This window comes from Quercus suber, unplaced genomic scaffold, assembly GCF_002906115.3.
Source record: "Quercus suber isolate HL8 unplaced genomic scaffold, Cork oak 2.0 scaffold_745, whole genome shotgun sequence".
Classification (NCBI taxonomy): domain Eukaryota; kingdom Viridiplantae; phylum Streptophyta; class Magnoliopsida; order Fagales; family Fagaceae; genus Quercus; species Quercus suber.
In genome coordinates this window covers 259,522-278,018 of record NW_027070182.1, presented here as the reverse complement: position 1 = coordinate 278,018, position 18,497 = coordinate 259,522, and the positions used below count along the sequence as shown (strand labels likewise).

General features: G+C 33.8%; 1 protein-coding gene, 2 long non-coding RNA genes and 1 other non-coding gene across 5 annotated transcripts; 1 reads left to right on the top strand and 3 right to left on the bottom strand.

Annotated features, from left to right (window-relative positions):
• Window positions 1-1,365: 1,365 nt before the first annotated feature.
• Window positions 1,366-2,025, bottom strand: LOC136064719 (uncharacterized). Its single transcript, XR_010626322.1, has 2 exons — window positions 1,805-2,025; window positions 1,366-1,683 (listed from the first exon to the last, which is right to left on the bottom strand). It is a non-coding gene; the product is annotated as an uncharacterized LOC136064719 (long non-coding RNA).
• A 235-nt stretch (window positions 2,026-2,260) lies between these two features.
• On the top strand, window positions 2,261-2,920 carry LOC111985237 (uncharacterized). Its single transcript, XR_010626321.1, has 2 exons — window positions 2,261-2,481; window positions 2,603-2,920. It is a non-coding gene; the product is annotated as an uncharacterized LOC111985237 (transcript).
• Window positions 2,921-7,553: 4,633 nt separating this feature from the next.
• LOC136064718 (uncharacterized) lies at window positions 7,554-10,456 on the bottom strand. 2 transcript variants are annotated; one of them, XR_010626320.1, is made up of 4 exons: window positions 10,410-10,456; window positions 10,214-10,277; window positions 8,414-8,881; window positions 7,554-8,331 (listed from the first exon to the last, which is right to left on the bottom strand). It is a non-coding gene; the product is annotated as an uncharacterized LOC136064718 (long non-coding RNA). The 2 variants fall into 2 exon arrangements; XR_010626319.1 differs by having other exon boundaries at window positions 10,214-10,435.
• A 772-nt stretch (window positions 10,457-11,228) lies between these two features.
• Window positions 11,229-16,564, bottom strand: LOC111985238 (uncharacterized). The gene is made up of 6 exons (XM_065766799.1): window positions 16,448-16,564; window positions 15,423-15,551; window positions 13,585-13,820; window positions 12,521-12,557; window positions 11,786-11,843; window positions 11,229-11,683 (listed from the first exon to the last, which is right to left on the bottom strand). The coding sequence occupies exons 1-6, from the start codon at window positions 16,508-16,510 to the stop codon at window positions 11,607-11,609; spliced, it is 600 nt and encodes a 199-aa protein (XP_065622871.1). The 5' UTR covers window positions 16,511-16,564; the 3' UTR covers window positions 11,229-11,606.
• Window positions 16,565-18,497: the final 1,933 nt, after the last annotated feature.

The following is an 18,497-nucleotide window of genomic DNA, read 5'->3' as shown; positions in this document are numbered from 1 at the left end:
AAATGATACTACTTACTCAAAATTATACAAAGTGCTCATAAACTTGTAGAATGATTATTAATTTTTTAATAAAAAAAATTGTGTATTTTTTTATTTTTTTTATTTTCCCATCTTTGAGAAAGCCTCCTAATTCTAAATATTGAATTAATAAAAATTCAACCAAATTGAAACCTTAAATTATTTTACCAAGTTATAAGCGTGTCAAAAAATCATTGACCATTATTTTTAGACAAATTGTAAAAGATATGTTAATAAAAATTAAATTTAAAAACTTAATTAGCAAATTGGCAATTTAAAATAATGAGAAAAAATTAATTAAACAATGGTAACACAACTAACAAGTCTAGTAATGAATGTTTGAATTATTAATTTGTAATATACAACTCTTTACTTTTATCAGGGACAAATCTACAATGAGACAAGGAGGCTTCGTTAACTTTTACTTATATATATTATTTTTCAAAAATAAATTTGTTTTTGAAAGTTTGACTTCTAAGATATATGAAAAATGACTAGGTTATGCAAATTTTATAAAAGACCTACTCAAATTCATTTGTATGAATCATTCAATTTTATATGAAAAATAGTATTTTTTTTAAAAAAACTAAAAACTTAATTGAAAGTTTCTCTTTACTTCTGTAATTTAGTTATCTTTCCCAAAATATGAAAAATTCACTCAAATTTTAAAGTAAATAGCTAACACACGCNCTTGCCAACAAATAAAGGTTAATTTTCTTCTCATTGAACTTGCTTTTTTTTTTTTCTTATATAGACGACCTCTCTTTTGTTTTTCCATCTAACTATTGCTTGCAAAAATTCTTCTGAAGTAATATTTTTTTTGAACAAAATTCCAAATCCAAGCCATTATTTGCTGGAGGAAAATCCATAAAAAGAATTTTTTTTTTTTAAAAGAAAGAAAAAAAAGCCATTATTTGCTAAGCAGTTATCTGAGGGCTAATGTGCTTATTTGGATGTTGCCATTGTTTGGGTGTAACTTTCTGTCGAAAATTAACTAAAATATAACTGTACTTTAAAAGAAAAATGCTGTACATATAAATTAGAAGATTTTTTTTTTTTTAAAAAAAAAAAAATTAGTAGATTTTTTCTATAAAAAAAGAACAGACTCTAATGTCCCAGTTTAGGCTAATGAGAGCGCATGCATTTTGGATGCATGGAGAAACTTTTATTTTTAAAAATAAATTTGCACAGGGAAATCTAAATATGTTTGAAGTTATCGACAATATCCAAAGCAGGTTGGCATGCCCAAAGAACCGCCATAGCTGGAATTGCTACAACTATTGTTCAGTCAGGGTAGCTAGCAAGTGGCAAAGCAATGAAATATGCATAAACTTTTTGAGATAGATCTGATAGACAAACTATATATACTTAAAAGAATAGTAGTTTTATAAACGTGTACTAGAAAGAACAAGTTCTAAAAACCAAAAAGCGTAATTAATAATGCACATCTCATTTTTGAAGTATTCCCCCTCCCTTCATTTTGAACAGGGTTAAGGCAAATGCCGAACTGATTGTTCATCTTGACTCCAGCCGATTTTTAGCTACATTGCTTTAATGATCTCCCTTAACAGGTGGAGCTCTGTAATAAGCTGGAACAGTCGCAGGGAAGAACATTTGCCTAACTCCTTCGGCCTTGATTATGGGGAAGATGATTCCTGATGCACCCTGCAACAAAGAAAACCCAAAACTTTCAGAACTGAGAAAAAAATATCCTTAGTCTGTTCCTTTATACAAATACATATGCAGAATCACATGTAACACACACATAAGGAGAGAGAGTACTGACCGAAATTAATCTGGCTCCAATCCAGACGCGTGAAGGTGAAGGAAAGGGCAGGCATAAGCGGCCAACACCATATACTGCAACAGCGAAAAAATGGAGAACCAAGCTCAATGGGCGAGGGTTCAACCCTGAGAGTAGAGAAACTGGTCCTGTTGAGAATACACCTCCAAGACTTAAATAATCAAAGCAGGCCTCGCGCATTTCCTTCCTTGCTTGATCAGGTGAAGCACAAAAGACCTTGTACAAGGCCCCAGCCAAAGTATTAATGGTGGATGCCACTGGCTGCAAATTGGGATGTTAAGACGATAAGTTAGCTTGAGAAAGTAACATTTATGTGCATGTAGCAAAGCAAGTAGAAAAGAGCTCAAGCTAACTTATCGTCTTAACATCCCAATTTGCAGCCAGTGGCATCCACCATTAATACTTTGGCTGGGGCCTTGTACAAGGTCTTTTGTGCTTCACCTGATCAAGCAAGGAAGGAAATGCGCGAGGCCTGCTTTGATTATTTAAGTCTTGGAGGTGTATTCTCAACAGGACCAGTTTCTCTACTCTCAGGGTTGAACCCTCGCCCATTGAGCTTGGTTCTCCATTTTTTCGCTGTTGCAGTATATGGTGTTGGCCGCTTATGCCTGCCCTTTCCTTCACCTTCACGCGTCTGGATTGGAGCCAGATTAATTTCGGTCAGTACTCTCTCTCCTTATGTGTGTGTTACATGTGATTCTGCATATGTATTTGTATAAAGGAACAGACTAAGGATATTTTTTTCTCAGTTCTGAAAGTTTTGGGTTTTCTTTGTTGCAGGGTGCATCAGGAATCATCTTCCCCATAATCAAGGCCGAAGGAGTTAGGCAAATGTTCTTCCCTGCGACTGTTCCAGCTTATTACAGAGCTCCACCTGTTAAGGGAGATCATTAAAGCAATGTAGCTAAAAATCGGCTGGAGTCAAGATGAACAATCAGTTCGGCATTTGCCTTAACCCTGTTCAAAATGAAGGGAGGGGGAATACTTCAAAAATGAGATGTGCATTATTAATTACGCTTTTTGGTTTTTAGAACTTGTTCTTTCTAGTACACGTTTATAAAACTACTATTCTTTTAAGTATATATAGTTTGTCTATCAGATCTATCTCAAAAAGTTTATGCATATTTCATTGCTTTGCCACTTGCTAGCTACCCTGACTGAACAATAGTTGTAGCAATTCCAGCTATGGCGGTTCTTTGGGCATGCCAACCTGCTTTGGATATTGTCGATAACTTCAAACATATTTAGATTTCCCTGTGCAAATTTATTTTTAAAAATAAAAGTTTCTCCATGCATCCAAAATGCATGCGCTCTCATTAGCCTAAACTGGGACATTAGAGTCTGTTCTTTTTTTATAGAAAAAATCTACTAATTTTTTTTTTTTAAAAAAAAAAAAAATCTTCTAATTTATATGTACAGCATTTTTCTTTTAAAGTACAGTTATATTTTAGTTAATTTTCGACAGAAAGTTACACCCAAACAATGGCAACATCCAAATAAGCACATTAGCCCTCAGATAACTGCTTAGCAAATAATGGCTTTTTTTTCTTTCTTTTAAAAAAAAAAAATTCTTTTTATGGATTTTCCTCCAGCAAATAATGGCTTGGATTTGGAATTTTGTTCAAAAAAAATATTACTTCAGAAGAATTTTTGCAAGCAATAGTTAGATGGAAAAACAAAAGAGAGGTCGTCTATATAAGAAAAAAAAAAAAGCAAGTTCAATGAGAAGAAAATTAACCTTTATTTGTTGGCAAGGAAAAGAAAAATACAGCAGGCTCGATATGAGGAACCTCGACGTTTCTCTGGTATAAGCACAACGGCGCAAATTTTTTAAAATTTGCGTAGTGGGTTTATTGAAATTGCCAAATACGAAAACCTTTCCGGTTAAAGTTCTATATTTGTAAAAACTCTACTTCCTACAACAACTCCAAACACTAACGGTCTTTAACTGAAAATGGATTGATTTGTTGGTGACTAATTGTCAAGAAATGTCGAAAAAAAGAGACACCGAAAGATGGATCATTAATTGAGATAAAGTAATATGGATTTTTGTAAATGGAGCAATGAATACAGTACTACCTCTTCTAATATATCCTCTTCAGACTCTTGTAAACAGCAAGGTGCTAGAACATGCAGTGTAAATAAATAAAGACATATTCTTTCTTATCTTGGTATGTAAAAGTTGTACATAGTCATTATGCATTATTGAGGAAACATATTGTCCTATTATTGATTTTTTCTTATATTATTCATTGTTCAATACCAACATGTATGGGACTACCATTAGTATTCTCACATTTTTTTTTGGGTGTTTCTTCTAGATGCATCTCTTTAGTTATATAAGAGATGTTATCTATATTTATATAATATCGAAAAGTTGAAGTGCTCTTATTGAACCACGCCAATGTAGTATTTTGGTTTATTTTGGTCTATTTCAATTCAATTCAGTCATGTCGGTCTATTTTGGTCCACTTTGGTCCATTTTGATTCAATTTTGTCCATTTCAATCCGCTTTAGTCAATTTGGTTCATTTGGTCCATTATGGTCCAATTTAGTTTACTTGCTCCACTTTGATTTATTTAGTCTACTTTATTCCATTTGATCCACTTTGGTGATGCTTTGGGAGAAGAGATTTGTGTAAAAAGATGGGTTACTTCATTGACAATTATGTCATATTCTTAATGTTGGTAGATTCTTGATAAAATTACATTTTTTTTGTAAGGATCAGATTTGAGTCCCTAGCCCAATAGGTGGATGAACTTAGGCCCAAAAAGTCTAAAATAATGAATTTATAAATAATGGGTTGAAAAACTGGGCTCTAATGAATCAGACAAACACAAAAGTGGATTTAGATGACAAGAAAATGTAAATAGACAAGATTATACTGAAAAAAATCGTCATTGGTGAAGTCCGAGGAAACCTATTCTTATATATTTCTTTCAGGTTTGATTACAAAGTCAGTTCTTGATGTTACAATATTTTCCTCTTAATTTTTTGATCTCTTCTCTCGTTGCCTTTCTCTTCTTTTATACTCTCTTCTCTTTTTATCTTTTTCCTCCATGTGCATGCCAGGTGACTAGTGTTGATATTTATCCCATCAGCACTTTCCATAAGTCTTTATGTAGTAGCTGTAAGGCTGAAAATCACTGTTTAGGTATCATTTTCACATTAATGCAGTCAGAGAGTTAGCTGTAGTGCATTTAATGCGGTGGTAGCATTTTTCTCCTTAGATATTTTAGGACTTCCTCCTGTCCTATGTTTCTGCAATGCTTATCCATACCAACAGAATTTCCTAAAACGTTCTCCTGAACTGCAGACAACTTCTTTTGACCTCGGCCTTAATTAGCCGAGGAGGCATTCATCCTCAAACCACCCTCCTGGGCCATTATGACCACAACTAACTTCTTCATTTACTAACACAGTATTTTCTGACAAATATTTCTCCTTCTCAGACAATCCCTCATCCTTGGCTTGGGCCACAGGCCCAATATACAAATAGATAATGAACTCCTAGGCCCAATATCCCTACATTTATTATTTTATTAAAGTCTTATATTTTTTTTTCCTAATATAAGTGGTGAATTTATCTATATTTGCTTCACATTTAGGCCATTCAAGACATATAGAACACGGGCTGCTTATAAGGAGTAGTAAAAACAAATTCCAACTACACATTACATTATTTATAAAATATCTTGGCTTATATAATAATTGTATGTAAAATACATTATGTTTCCTTGAAAAAAATACTTACAAAATTTGAAACACTTTCAAATAACAAATATAGATAGCTTAATTTAAAAAAACTAATATAGTCTATAAACTATACTTTGTTAGAAAATAATCACACCATTCTAAGAAGGATTTGAGATTGACACTTTTAAGTCTCATCTATTATTTTCATTCTTCACTTAGCAAAAAAACAAATCCTTAAGCGACTAGTTCTTTATAAATGGAGCAACAAATACAATTTTATGTGTGTAATTGATATCAGAAAAAACTCACATTATCATCAATTGATGGTGGAGAAAAATAATATAAAACGATAGAATATAAAGCAAAATATATTCCAGTTTGGATAAACAAAAACAGATATGTTATAATATTATGTTTTCCAAACAGGACAAAGTTTAGCTACAAAATTAGTTGTAATTTAAGGTTACAACTTTATTCAATATCTTTTTATTGGAGGTAAATTTTGACAAATCTACCATTGAATTACATATTTTTCTTATAATCTTCATGCTTGCAAAATTGATAGAAAATTAAGATCAAAAGTCATGTCATCAATAAATTGTTTAAATTGCAAGTTTTTGTAGTTTAAAATTATGCATAAAATATAAGCTTAGAGCATTCACATCAGCATGTGTATTTTACACATCCACTTTTACACTAAAAACCTACTTTTTCTATTTTACACATACACTTTTACAAAACACCCACATCAGTTCATTTATTTTACAAGATATTTCAATAAAATATTCATTATACTCCATTTTTTTATTATTTCTCTAATGATCATACTTTTTTTAATTTAAACTTATATTTTAAGTAAACTACCAACACCGGTGGCTCGGCCAATGGAGCCGCTCGTGTTGGAGGTCCGATGGCCGAACCACCAAAATAGTGGCTCCGGCGAATGTCGCCAGATTGGTCTCGCCGCCCACCATACCGCCAAATAGTGACCCACCGGTGGGTGGATTATTAAAATAGTGGCTTCGACGAACACCGTTCATGAGGTGAGGTCTCCAGCCAATTGTGCTATTCTTGGAGTCTATTTATTTGTCATATAATGAGTTGGAGGAGGTTACTTCAAACTAATTTGGTGGGAATTTTGTGCCAAAGTAGTAATTACTACATTTTTGAAGTCTTAAAATGTTGGGCTTGTAGAACTCTTCTATGCTTTTTGCTTGATCAGGTGGTTTCTTATCAGGCCTTCATTTTATTTATTTATTTATAACTTGTGCTTTCTCCCAATGGGTAACCAAAGGCTATAAAATGCATGAGAGACACTAACACAAAGTACAATCAAAGTAATTAGTATCGTTATATCTTATATTTAGAGTTCAGCATGCATTGGGTGTCAATAAAGCAATTAGGTTTATGTGGGCTAATATACTGCATATTTTTCTTATCTAGAGAGCCAATGGTCATATGGAGTATTTGGGTTATCTTTCACGTCCATAGAATAAACACAAAAGTATGGATACAATAGGGCCGGTAATTATGTACATAGGACAGGTCCTAAGTACAATACATTCTCCACTTTGCTGTTATTGTCAATTCTCCAACCTATGTACAAGATGACTTTTTTGAGCATGTCAAATACAATCTACTATTATGCAGGCTGAACAATGGGTTAATAATATGACCAAAGCTGCAGAGAATGAACTGCCAGAAGTAGAATCAGAGGGTCAACCTTATAGGTCAGTATAAGTGTATAACCATCATTATGCAGAAAAATAAAACAGTTTCTGCAGAAAAATATCATTATGCAGAAAAATAAAACAGTTTTTGCAGAAAAATAACATTATGCCTAGAGCTAAACAAGCAGCAGCAGCAGCAGCAAATGCAGGCATGCAGCTGCAACAAGTGACACCATAACATTATGCAGAAAAACAAAACAGTTTCTGCATAAACAAATAATTATGCAGAAAAATCAGTAATTATGCAGAAAAATCAACAAGTACAGCCACTGCACAACAGAGACATTGGTTCACCCAAAATAGAATGACAAGAACATAATCACAAATTAAATTCAATAATCAAGTACTATTGTCCGTGCACAATACAAAATTTATAACATTGCATCTGTTCCCTTGCACAAGTAAATACTACAAAAAATCATCTATGTCAACTATGTGCTAGGTATCTTTGCACTATACAAAAAATTACTTGATTAGATATTGTCAATAATAACATTCAAATTATGATGGATATTTAGACCTTAACCTCTCCAAGATTTCCAAGCGACGTAGATGAATGTATTCTTTTTGCTCAGGATCCATGGTTCTTGTATCTTTCATCATAATTTCATCTTCCATTTTCCTTTTTTCTACTTCGTTCTTCTCTTCCTTGATACGAATCAACTCTTTTCGTTCTTCGGATGCAACGCGCATTAACTCTCTTCGTTCTTCTAATGCAATGCGCATACTTTCCTTTTTCTCCTCATGCATTCTCCTCTTTTCTTCCTTGATTTCGTCCAATTGGGAGGAAAGCATTGGGACCACGTCATCACAATTCTTTCTTTTCTTTAATTTCTCCTTTTCGGCCTTCTTGCCTATGGGTCTCTCCAAGGTTTCACTGGTGTTCGTCTCATCATTATCTTCATCTAGATTTATTGAGCTTGCAAAAGGATGAGAAGATTGTGTGGCTGGTTGTCTTTTGCGGGCCTTTAAATTCTCTCTTACAATCAACCACTTAGCTTCATTCCTCAAAATTCTCCAACAATGTTCCAATTGAAATACAGTTTTGCAACTATCTAGATACATAGCTTTTGCATCTTCAATCTACAAAAAAAGTAAATAATGAGAATCATAAAACTAAAAGTGTATTGATGTACAATAAATATTAGATTATTCATCGAAATACCTTGTCAGGCTCAGTTTTACCACTTTCATTCCGGTTCTCAATTTGGGCCAAGCATCCACAAAACTTGTTGGTCTCCTTTTGAATTGTTTGCCACTGACTATTTAAAGAATCTCTGGTGCGGTTAAATTTCTTGTCATTGTGGAAGGTGGACCAAATTCTCTCCCAAAATGTTGCATGTTTTTGGTCCGTTGATGTCACGGCATCTAAGCTAATATTGAGTCATGCCGACACTAGCTTAATGTCTTCATCTACAGTGAAGTTGATTCCCCGTTGACGTCTCTTAGTAGTTCTCTTTTTTGCAATGGGGGTTATAGATTGTCCCATTTCAACTTGGGGTGGAGATTGACAGACATTCACATCTGAATGTGGAGTGGACATCAAAATGCTACTGTCAAGAGACTCAAAACCTTGTTCATTTTCTTGTAAAATGTCAACGAAGAAGGGATTTTGATTTTGTGAGTCCATCACCTAACAAACACCAAAGTAATTCAGAAGCAGCACTAATAAGCAACAAAATTGAAAACAAAAAAGAAAATGTCAACGAAGAAGGGATTCCTCAAAACAAATTCATCACACATTAAATAAACAATATTAGCACATAGTAAAAACACTCAGCATTACCAAAAATAAAAAATAGCTAACTAGCATGGAATTAATGGGTTATGAAATTCTCTTTTATTTCGGATAACTGTGTGATGTACACAAATGGGTTGCTTTATCAATTTAATTTTTCTTGATGATGAATATCTCTTTATGTACAGTACAGTTGGATGGGTTTTTGTAGTTAGTCTTTTATTATCACCTTCCCTTAAATCAAACAAGCAAAAACATCATAAGTAGACCCCAAAATAGCTACATGCATGCAACAAAATTAAATTCTAAAAACAAATCTGAGAATAGATCTGCATAAAACTAAAATATTAGCTAATAATTAAACCAAACCGACTAGGTGCTAAACAATGGAGACAAATGTAAAGTCTATCTAGGTCTTTAAGTCAAGGACCACAATGTGAACTTTAAGAACTAATCTGGGTCCCAACTAAAGGACTCCTAAATCAGTTAGGCAATTGACCCATTACAAAATTACATGAAACAATTTAACAAAGGGATATAGGCTGCTAGTTACTTATAAAAAAAAAAAAAGGCTCACGGCAGGTTGCAAATGGAGTAGGTTGCAAAAACAAAGGGATATGTCCGCAATTCTCTCCACGATATTCTTACTCAAAGTAGGTTGCAAAAACAATCCAATACCCATTGGAAGTCACTAATTATGGAACTCGAACACCCATACAGCAAATAAATGTGTACATAAAACAGAAGAAGTACCAAACAATAGTTAAGATATAATGTCTCCACTTAATAGACTTCTGCAAGTATCATTGCTGCACAAGTACTAATGATTTGTGCAGAATGCAAAGGCTCACGGCACACATATACACAAAGTATATACCCTGTTCAATCAGTCCGAAAACAGGGGAGAAACTAATCAGTCCCAAAACAGGAGAGAAACTAATTATATACCCTGTTTAATCAATTCAAATTCTTCAAACACTCCCTACACACGGGGAAACTAATCCCTATCAAAAGACAAAATTTAATCCTTACCTGAACTCTAAAATAATCAAATATAAATACACAAATTCGGGTGTGCTCTAAAGAATCCCTAAAAAAAAACCCCAAACCAGAAAAAATTTGAAACAAAAAAACCCTAAAAAAAAAAAGTTTAGAGAAACTCCCAAGAATCTTGCTTAAAACCAAAAAGCAAAAAAACCCTAAAATTGCAATGAGAAAAACCCATACCTTTTTAGAGAAATTAGCCCCAAAGTCTGTCAATGGAGAAGATGAGTCTGTCAATTGATCCACCCTGCAAAACCCCCAAACCGATCAAATAGAGAAGATGAGTCTGTCAATAGAGAATGACCAAAAGCTGAGTAGAAGTAGTCAAAGAAAGAAGATGAGAGGAAGAGAGGAATGAAACAGGGAGAGAAGCTGAGACCTGCGTGGTGTGCTCAGTGAGAGGAGAGAGAGAAAAAAAGAGCGTAAAAGAAAAATAAGTTTTTTATACTGTACCGTGTGGACTGATAGTATTATTTTAATGTTTACATGTGCTACAGTACCCGTGTATATTTACACGGATACTGTAGCTCATGGAAAAATATGGTCAGCTTTACATATTTTTACACCTACTGATGTGGGTGTTTTTTTACTCAAAATGTGTAAAATTTGCACTGTATATGTATTTTAGAAAACTTTAAATGAGCTGATGTGAATGCTCTTATAGATTATATAATAAATAATATCCAATTGATATAAAATTTGACAGGTATATTAAGAGAGTAAAAAACATGTAATTCAACGGTTAAATTTTCAAAATATGTAGCAATTTTTATTTTATTGAGTAAGGTTATACAACTAATTTTGTAGTTAAACTTTGTCCTTCCAAATATGCATGGTAATATTTTATTAGGAAACCATTTTATAAATAATTATCTACCCATGCAAATTAATCTAAAGCATGTAGGATTAACGCTCAAAAAATAGTTAGTTGATATTCCAATACTTGGGCAACACTAGTATAAATGTACATCAGACAAGGAGGGAGGGAAAGGGCATATAAGAGAGAGAGAGAGAGAGAGAGAGAGAGAGAGAGAGTTTATTAACTAGACATGATCCACTTGTCGAGAATGAAAAGGTAAGAGAAAAATACGGGACCCTCTCCCACCTTAGGCTATTGCCTAAATTCTCACATAGCAGATCAAGACCAAGCCACAATATTACCAACTCTTATAGCATAACTCAACTAAAATATAAGCAATTATTACACCTGAATTGAATTATTATTCGATATATACTTAATGTAATTTTTTTAAATACGTAATGAGCAAGGAACTAGTAATCTTGTGTCAGAATTGAATTATTACGTATTACAAAATCCCATGAAATTTGTTACACCACATATTACAAGGGACACACATGGCGGTATATGCTCTATAAATGCATAACCCACCCTTTATGTGCTACTCAAAAACCATCATTTATGCCGAGATTGCCTAGTAGTAAATCTCACTCTCAAATGATTCCAAGTTAATCATTTTTTCTGCCGAGAATCAAGAAGTGGTTGAATTGTGCAGCCGTATACCGTATACATTCTTCTAAGTCTCAACCATTTCTGATGCAGAGACTGTAAGGAAAATTACATTGTGCTCTTTCTTTCTTGCTTTATGGCCTCATAAGATGTCATCACCTCTTTGAACTTTGCCTCAGCAGCAACTGCAAGAAAACAAAGATCAATAATATTAAACCAAAAACAATCAAACAAGCCAAGGGCATTGAATTACAAGTTCAATTAAGTAATGGACAGATATATTCCACCTTTATTATTCTGGTTCTGATCTGGGTGAAACTGCTTTGCCTTCGCCCTAAATGCTTTCTGCAAGGATAAGGAGGAATATTTTTACCATTGTAATTTGCAGATATGAAATCGGAACAAAAACTGAGATAGGATCAGAAATGTAGATATGATGTTTCTGGCTTATGATGCTGCTGTGTCCTACAAACCATATCATAACAGAGCGAACCAGCCAAAACTAAAAGAAACGCAATAAACAAAAACAAATAACTGTGCACATGCTTCAACTCATCTCCATTGCCCAACAGTGACTACAATTATTTGTTTTGAAATTCAACCCTAAGATGCCCATCATTAGACTATACCTAAAGCACCTTCAAATCCAGCAAGAAATTATAAATTAATAAAAATTCAAATGGTGACTATGAATATTATCATGAGTTAACATACATACACGTCAACAAGATCACGTGAAATAACCATTTGCTGGTTGATACCACTCAACCATGGCTTATGGTTCACAAGGCAGTTATATATTTTACATATAAGTTATTTAAGGTCAAAGTTTCCCCACACTGTTCCCAAAGAAGAAAGAAAGTATAAAACAATAAACATCCATCCAATTAAGACCGCACCAAGTCACAAATATAATGGAAACTTGCAGTTTAAAATTATCTAAAAAACCCCTCCAGAAAACAAAGAAAACTGCTAAAGTGTTCTATCAAAGATGCCAAAGAGGATGTATTGAATTTGAGTACCTTAATCTCAGCTTCAGTATATGGTGTTCTTCTGGACCTGTTCCAAAGAGAGACGAGAAAACAAAAAAATATTAATTTTTTGTAGCTACTGATGTCAGCCAATTGCAAGAATTTATGTCCAACATATTAACTTCCCCTGATACGGATCAAACATTATTCATAAGTGCATAAAACATGAGCATCAAGAAAAATCATTTCAACTAAAAAGAATATAAATTCCACTTTGTGCATCATCAACATTAATGTAAACTTTCTGAAATGAAACCATGGCTTTAATCTAGTCATACAAATTCATATGGCAATCTACTGCCAAACACACATGCCTTGATTTATTACCGTAGGTTTCTTTTTATTAAATAATTTTGACCTACAAAAATAAATAAATAAACGATTGTATCTTAGAGACACCTTTTTTTATAAGTAAAAAAACAAGATTCAGAAACTTTTATAAATCCAGACTACATGTGTACTCTGTATAGTATTATCCATCTTGATTTTTATGAATTCAGAAACTTTTATGCATACTCTGTTCAGGGACAAAGACACTAAATGTGTACTTTATCACATTTTTAAAACAAAATGGAGAGAATTTGAGAATTACTAGACTGTCAATAGATTTTAATATCTTTGATCTCTGACCACTACTAAGAATTAAACAACCAGTACATGTCTAGATGATCCGATAACAAAAGATACTCCAAGAGGCATATTTGGCAAGGTTGCTCGTCTGTATACAGCATGAAAGGACTATCAAAACAAGCGATAAGATGCAGTTGAAACATCATATTGTGCATAATTTAAAGCCACCTATCCCATAAATCTTCCATATAACCCCTACTTCCAGGTATCACTTATGTATTAATATATATATATATATATATCTTAAGATGTAATGTCCAGAAAAGAGTCTTTCAATGACTGATAAAATTCCAATAATTCTTGTTAGGTAAAGCATCTTAATTTTGATCTGTGCTACTGTGATTAGACTTAAAAACAGCTAAAGGCAGTTGACCTTACTGCCAGTACTCATTGCGATTAAGTGACTTGAACACACTTATCCTCACCTGTCAAGACCCAAAACTGAGTAATGATGGGATAATGAATAACTGGCGTTTGCTCTGGGAGTTTCCCTGTAATTGGCTTTCTGATCCCTGAAGGATGTATCAGCCTTCCAATACCAGTCATCTCTCTGGAAATGTTGATGATATGCATTCGAACCATTTTCCTTCCAGCTCTCATAGCCCCTTTTGTATTTGTTCCTCTCTCTGTTGAACACACTTTGCATCCGCCTTATTCGTTCCTACAAAAAACATAAGAATCATATACAATAATAAGATTCAAATAAAAAGATACAATTAAAACAAGCATACGTCAACAAGAGCACCAAGATAGGAGCTCATAGTTTTGACACATCTGATGCTGAAATGTAGTGCATACAAAAATGCTGCAAACAATGTCATTGTAACCAGAATCCCAACTTGAAATGATATAAACAAAATGTGGTCAACCATTAAGAGAATAAGCATTACAATACTGCCAATTCCAAGTGACAGAAACTGGTAAGTAAAACAGCATATACATACTGGTGTCAGAGTTCTACAGCACTGCTGTATTTGGACTTCATGAGGTTCTTTCTCCAACAAGAAAAATTAAGGGTATTTAACAATTCCAGTGCTTGGATGGACCCACCAAGGAACACAAATCACGAGTTTTCACATTAATTATGCCTATTCTTGTAAGAGAAATAAAGGCCATGTTAACTGACCATCCATTTTAAAGCAAAATCATTATACATTCCCTAATACTCGAAATACACAATATACAATCACTCCTTTAGTTTGTTTGAAACTAATACTTTTGTTTTTGATAAGTTGAAACTAATACTTTTTTGATAAGCATGTTTGAAATTGATACTGGCAACCAAGATATGACTTTAATATTGGCACTAAAGAAGTCAAACTTTGATCCATCATTGTGGCCCAATACTCCACTACAACCTCTTGAACAAGGTATCTAAGAAATTAAGTCGACTCCAATACATAAATTGATGAATGAAGAGGATATGTTTTTAATTGCTATGTTGGTCTTCAAAGATAAGTAATTTCACCTTTGCTAGATGAGCTTTTTATGTGAACTTATTGGTTAACAATCATAACTGCTACCAATCCAAATTCTTATGTACTTCTCAGTAACTGGCTGGCTAAATCAGCACATTTTCAATTAGAAGTTAAAAGAACCCCAGACTCTTTAGTTCACAATATATTCTTTACATGTCTCTAAAAGAACCATTGACATGAGGTTTAATGGGAAAACAAAATTACAGATCTCTGCATAGAGCTGTCTGATGTGATTTGCACAATCTTATGGAATGACTAGAGTTTGAACTCTCCATGAGCATTTTTATCACCAGAAAATTCAAGGCTATGGGAAGAAGATAAAAGGAAACACAAAAATATGATCACCAACATAGATAGACCTTAAAAACTAAGAAAAGTACCATGCTTTCAAATCACATCATGGATGTAATAGGATTACATAAAAATGAACGGGAAAGGAGTGATTCAAAAGATAAAGGATAAAGCATAGTGCTGCAAATCAGTTAAACAGTCAAATTCATATCATTTTGATAAGTAACTCTTACTCCTTCCAACTTCCCAGTATATGATTTTTCCCCAATAAAATTGTGAACAACAAACAACAATATATTAGTTTTCAAAATGACTCTCTCTCTCTCTCTCTCTATATATATATATATATATATGTAGACAATCAGAAGTTTGAGAAGTTGCCAATCTTCTAAATAGAAACAACATCACATATATTAAACTAGTTAATCACACTTTGCTTATAAAGAGGAATTTTCCAACAAAATGAAGTCACAAAAATGGTTGACAGAACTCACAACTCTTTCCATCTCTTCTTCATACTCCTCTTGCATGCGGCGATTATACCTTTTCCATGCTTCCTCCTGAAAGCTTGATCGGAAGGAACCTCCACTTGATCCTCTCCATGATGATTGTGACCTGGTCAACTTTTGTGGTGCATTTACACAAGATCAGCTTCACTAGTAAGTAATATTTTTGTTGTAGGCAATAACAAATTAAGGATACTCATTCAAAATATAATCCCTCATTTTTAGGCATACAAACAAAGGTAATCTCCAATCTGATCCCCTAGAACTTGCAAGCGTCACTCTTGTAAATAGATTTATCAAAATGATCCTTGTAGAAGTTGCATGAATGATAGCAATATATTATAAGAAAAAACCAAGTATGTAGCTATCAAAAAAAAAAAAAACCATGTATGTACAGCAGATAAAGTGGATACTGGACCCCTAGCTAGCATAGATAGACAGATTAACCATAAAACAAAGAGGTAACTGTTAAAAGTATTTTTATCATCCAATTAACCAATATAAATATGATATGCTTCAGGAAAAAGTATACCTAACTGAGAAAAAATTAAGGCCATTTGTCAAACTGACCCCAGAATACTTATTTGATAATATAGGTTGACTGATCTTGAATGCTGGTATAGACACATTAACTAAGAGGATGGGCTATGTCATTACCACTAAATCAACATAGAGTTAATAAATTGGAGTTCCAATAGAACCAATGGGTGCAACTGTACCAATATAGATCCATAAATTTCCCTTTGCTTTACACAAGCCATGGCCTCATATAAGCGGCGGGCAAAACAAGCAAGCAGGATCCTAAATGGTTGAATTACATAACATTAACCGCTGACAAGGGAGAGTTCTTTGAAACGTTTTTATTAATGACTTAATTTTTTACCTATCAAAAAAAAAGTTCTTTGAAACGTTTTTTATTGGAACAAGCAGATTGACCAAACTGTCAGAATTGTAGACTATGAAACATAAGCAAAGGCCTAGCATACATAGAAATTGTCAATAATGTGTACTACCTGAACATAGAACCAATCAACAGTCCTCCGCAGTTGACCAACCTGCCAAATCACTACAAGCATAAAAAGCAGTATCTAACAAAATGTAAGAACGCAAGAATACCAAGATGGAAAATACAATTTTTTGAATTAGTAAAAATTGTATAGCCAACATGAGACATTTTGGTGTACACAAAGTGTACAAGAACGTCACATAAAGAATTATGAAATGAAATTCATACATTCAGGGTTTAAAAAAAAAAAAAATTATATAAAGTAGAAAAGCAAGCAGTTAAGAAATATAAAAACAAAATCCAATCATACAGCAATCTGAAAAGAACATTAAAGTGACAAAACCATATACTGCACTCCCTCAAAATCCCGACCATTGGTATCCATCCAAATAGTCCACATTGGGCACAATGGACCTCAGTCAGTACATTTTAGAACACCCCATAAAATACTTAGCATGATAACCACTTTCTTTCTATTGTATAATCAAATATATGGTGAAGCAATAACACTTTGTTACTGGAAAATAAGATGACATTCAGCAAGGAAATACAATGATCTTAAACCCAAAAAGAATCACAACCAATATAAAACCAGAAAAAAAAGAATGAGGTACCAGTCCTAACAATCTTTAAATGTAAAACATCTTCCGCTTGTTTAAAATGTATACCAATTACAACTTATAGCAAAAGGAAAATATATACGCAGCAAAAAAAAAAAGAAAAAAAAGAAAAAAAAATGGCCCCCCAAGCTTAGGTGTGCCTCCACCCCTGCCCATCTCTCTTTCTTTCATTCTCTCCATCTCCTTTCTTAACTCTCTACCTCTTTCATATCCCAAACCCACATACTCACACATGGAGGCGAGGAGATCCAACGTAAACAGCGGCAAAGATTATGGCGATGGATCCGATAATAATGACGACAACTCTGAGGTATATCAGCGACAACTCTGATGGTTTGGTTTTGATTTGTTTTGGGTTTTTCTAATTGGTTTTCCGGTGGTTTGGTTTTAATTTGATTTTGATTTGGATTGATTTTGAGTTGAGTTTAGGATGGGTTTTCCGGTGGGTTTGGGTTGATTTTAAGTTGGGTTTGGGATGGGTTTTCTAACAGGTTTGAATTGATTTTGGTTTGGATTGGTTTTGAGTTGAGTTTAAGATTGATTTCCGATGGTTGTGTTTGGATTTTCAACTGTTGAAGTGGGTTGTGGTGGTGGAGGTTGGTAGTGCTGGATTGCGGTGGTGCTAGTGGTGGTTAGGTGGTGCTGGCGGTTGTTGGTAATTGGCCCAACTCTGGCGAAAGCTCTAGGTCCGGTGAGAGCAAAGGTGAGAGACTTGGGAAGGGGGGAGAGAGACTAATGAGTGCAGAGGTGAGAGAAAAAATTAATAAAATAAGAATATACACAGCTACAGTAGCCGTGCATATTTGCACGATTACTGTAGCAAATGTTTATATTTACACAATAATAGAAGAACTGATGCGGAGCAAATTTAAGAGATTGTGTAAATTTTGCACCTTTCTTTATTTTACACATCTTTACACCCACTGATGTGAATACTCTAAGTGTCTAATGTTAATGTGTACTTGAGTCCTATTGGCTCTAATCCCAACATGAGCCTCCCTCTACCTTTTTATAGGACATTTTAGTCCCCTCATGGGTCTTCAACTACCCATAGTGGTGGTTCTCTCTTATTCAAGCGTGAATCTTAAACTAGCCTAAATTCACTAGTGGTAATTGGATTGTCCTTTAAAGTTCTTAAAGGGAGTTTTCTATCCAAATCTAACTCGGACCAATCCAAATCTAAGTTTCTCCAACACAAAAATGTTAGATTGTAAGCATGGTTCCCAAGTAGTAGGTAGTCTCCTCCTCTTAGTTACCAAGCCCCAATGTCTTCCTGATGGGGTATGTTAGGTTAAGATAGATTGACCCCAGTTAATTAATTCAATTACTCAAGTTGATTAATTAGGTAAAATTACATGCAAATCGTGGAGGCATAAAAAAATCACCAAATAAACTAAATGCAACGGAAATTAAATTAACACGGTGATTTGTTGACAA

Bases quoted from the DNA above. Each gene is read 5' to 3' on its own strand.
- LOC111985238 (XM_065766799.1), bottom strand. From the start codon at position 16,510: ATGCTTGTAGTGATTTGGCAGGTTGGTCAACTGCGGAGGACTGTTGAT. The intron at 13,821-15,422 runs GTGAGTTCTGTC...TGTTTTTTGTAG, and splicing joins AAGAAGAGATGGAAAGAGTT to GAACGAATAAGGCGGATGCA. The intron at 11,844-12,520 runs GTACTCAAATTC...TTATCCTTGCAG, and splicing joins ATACTGAAGCTGAGATTAAG to AAAGCATTTAGGGCGAAGGC.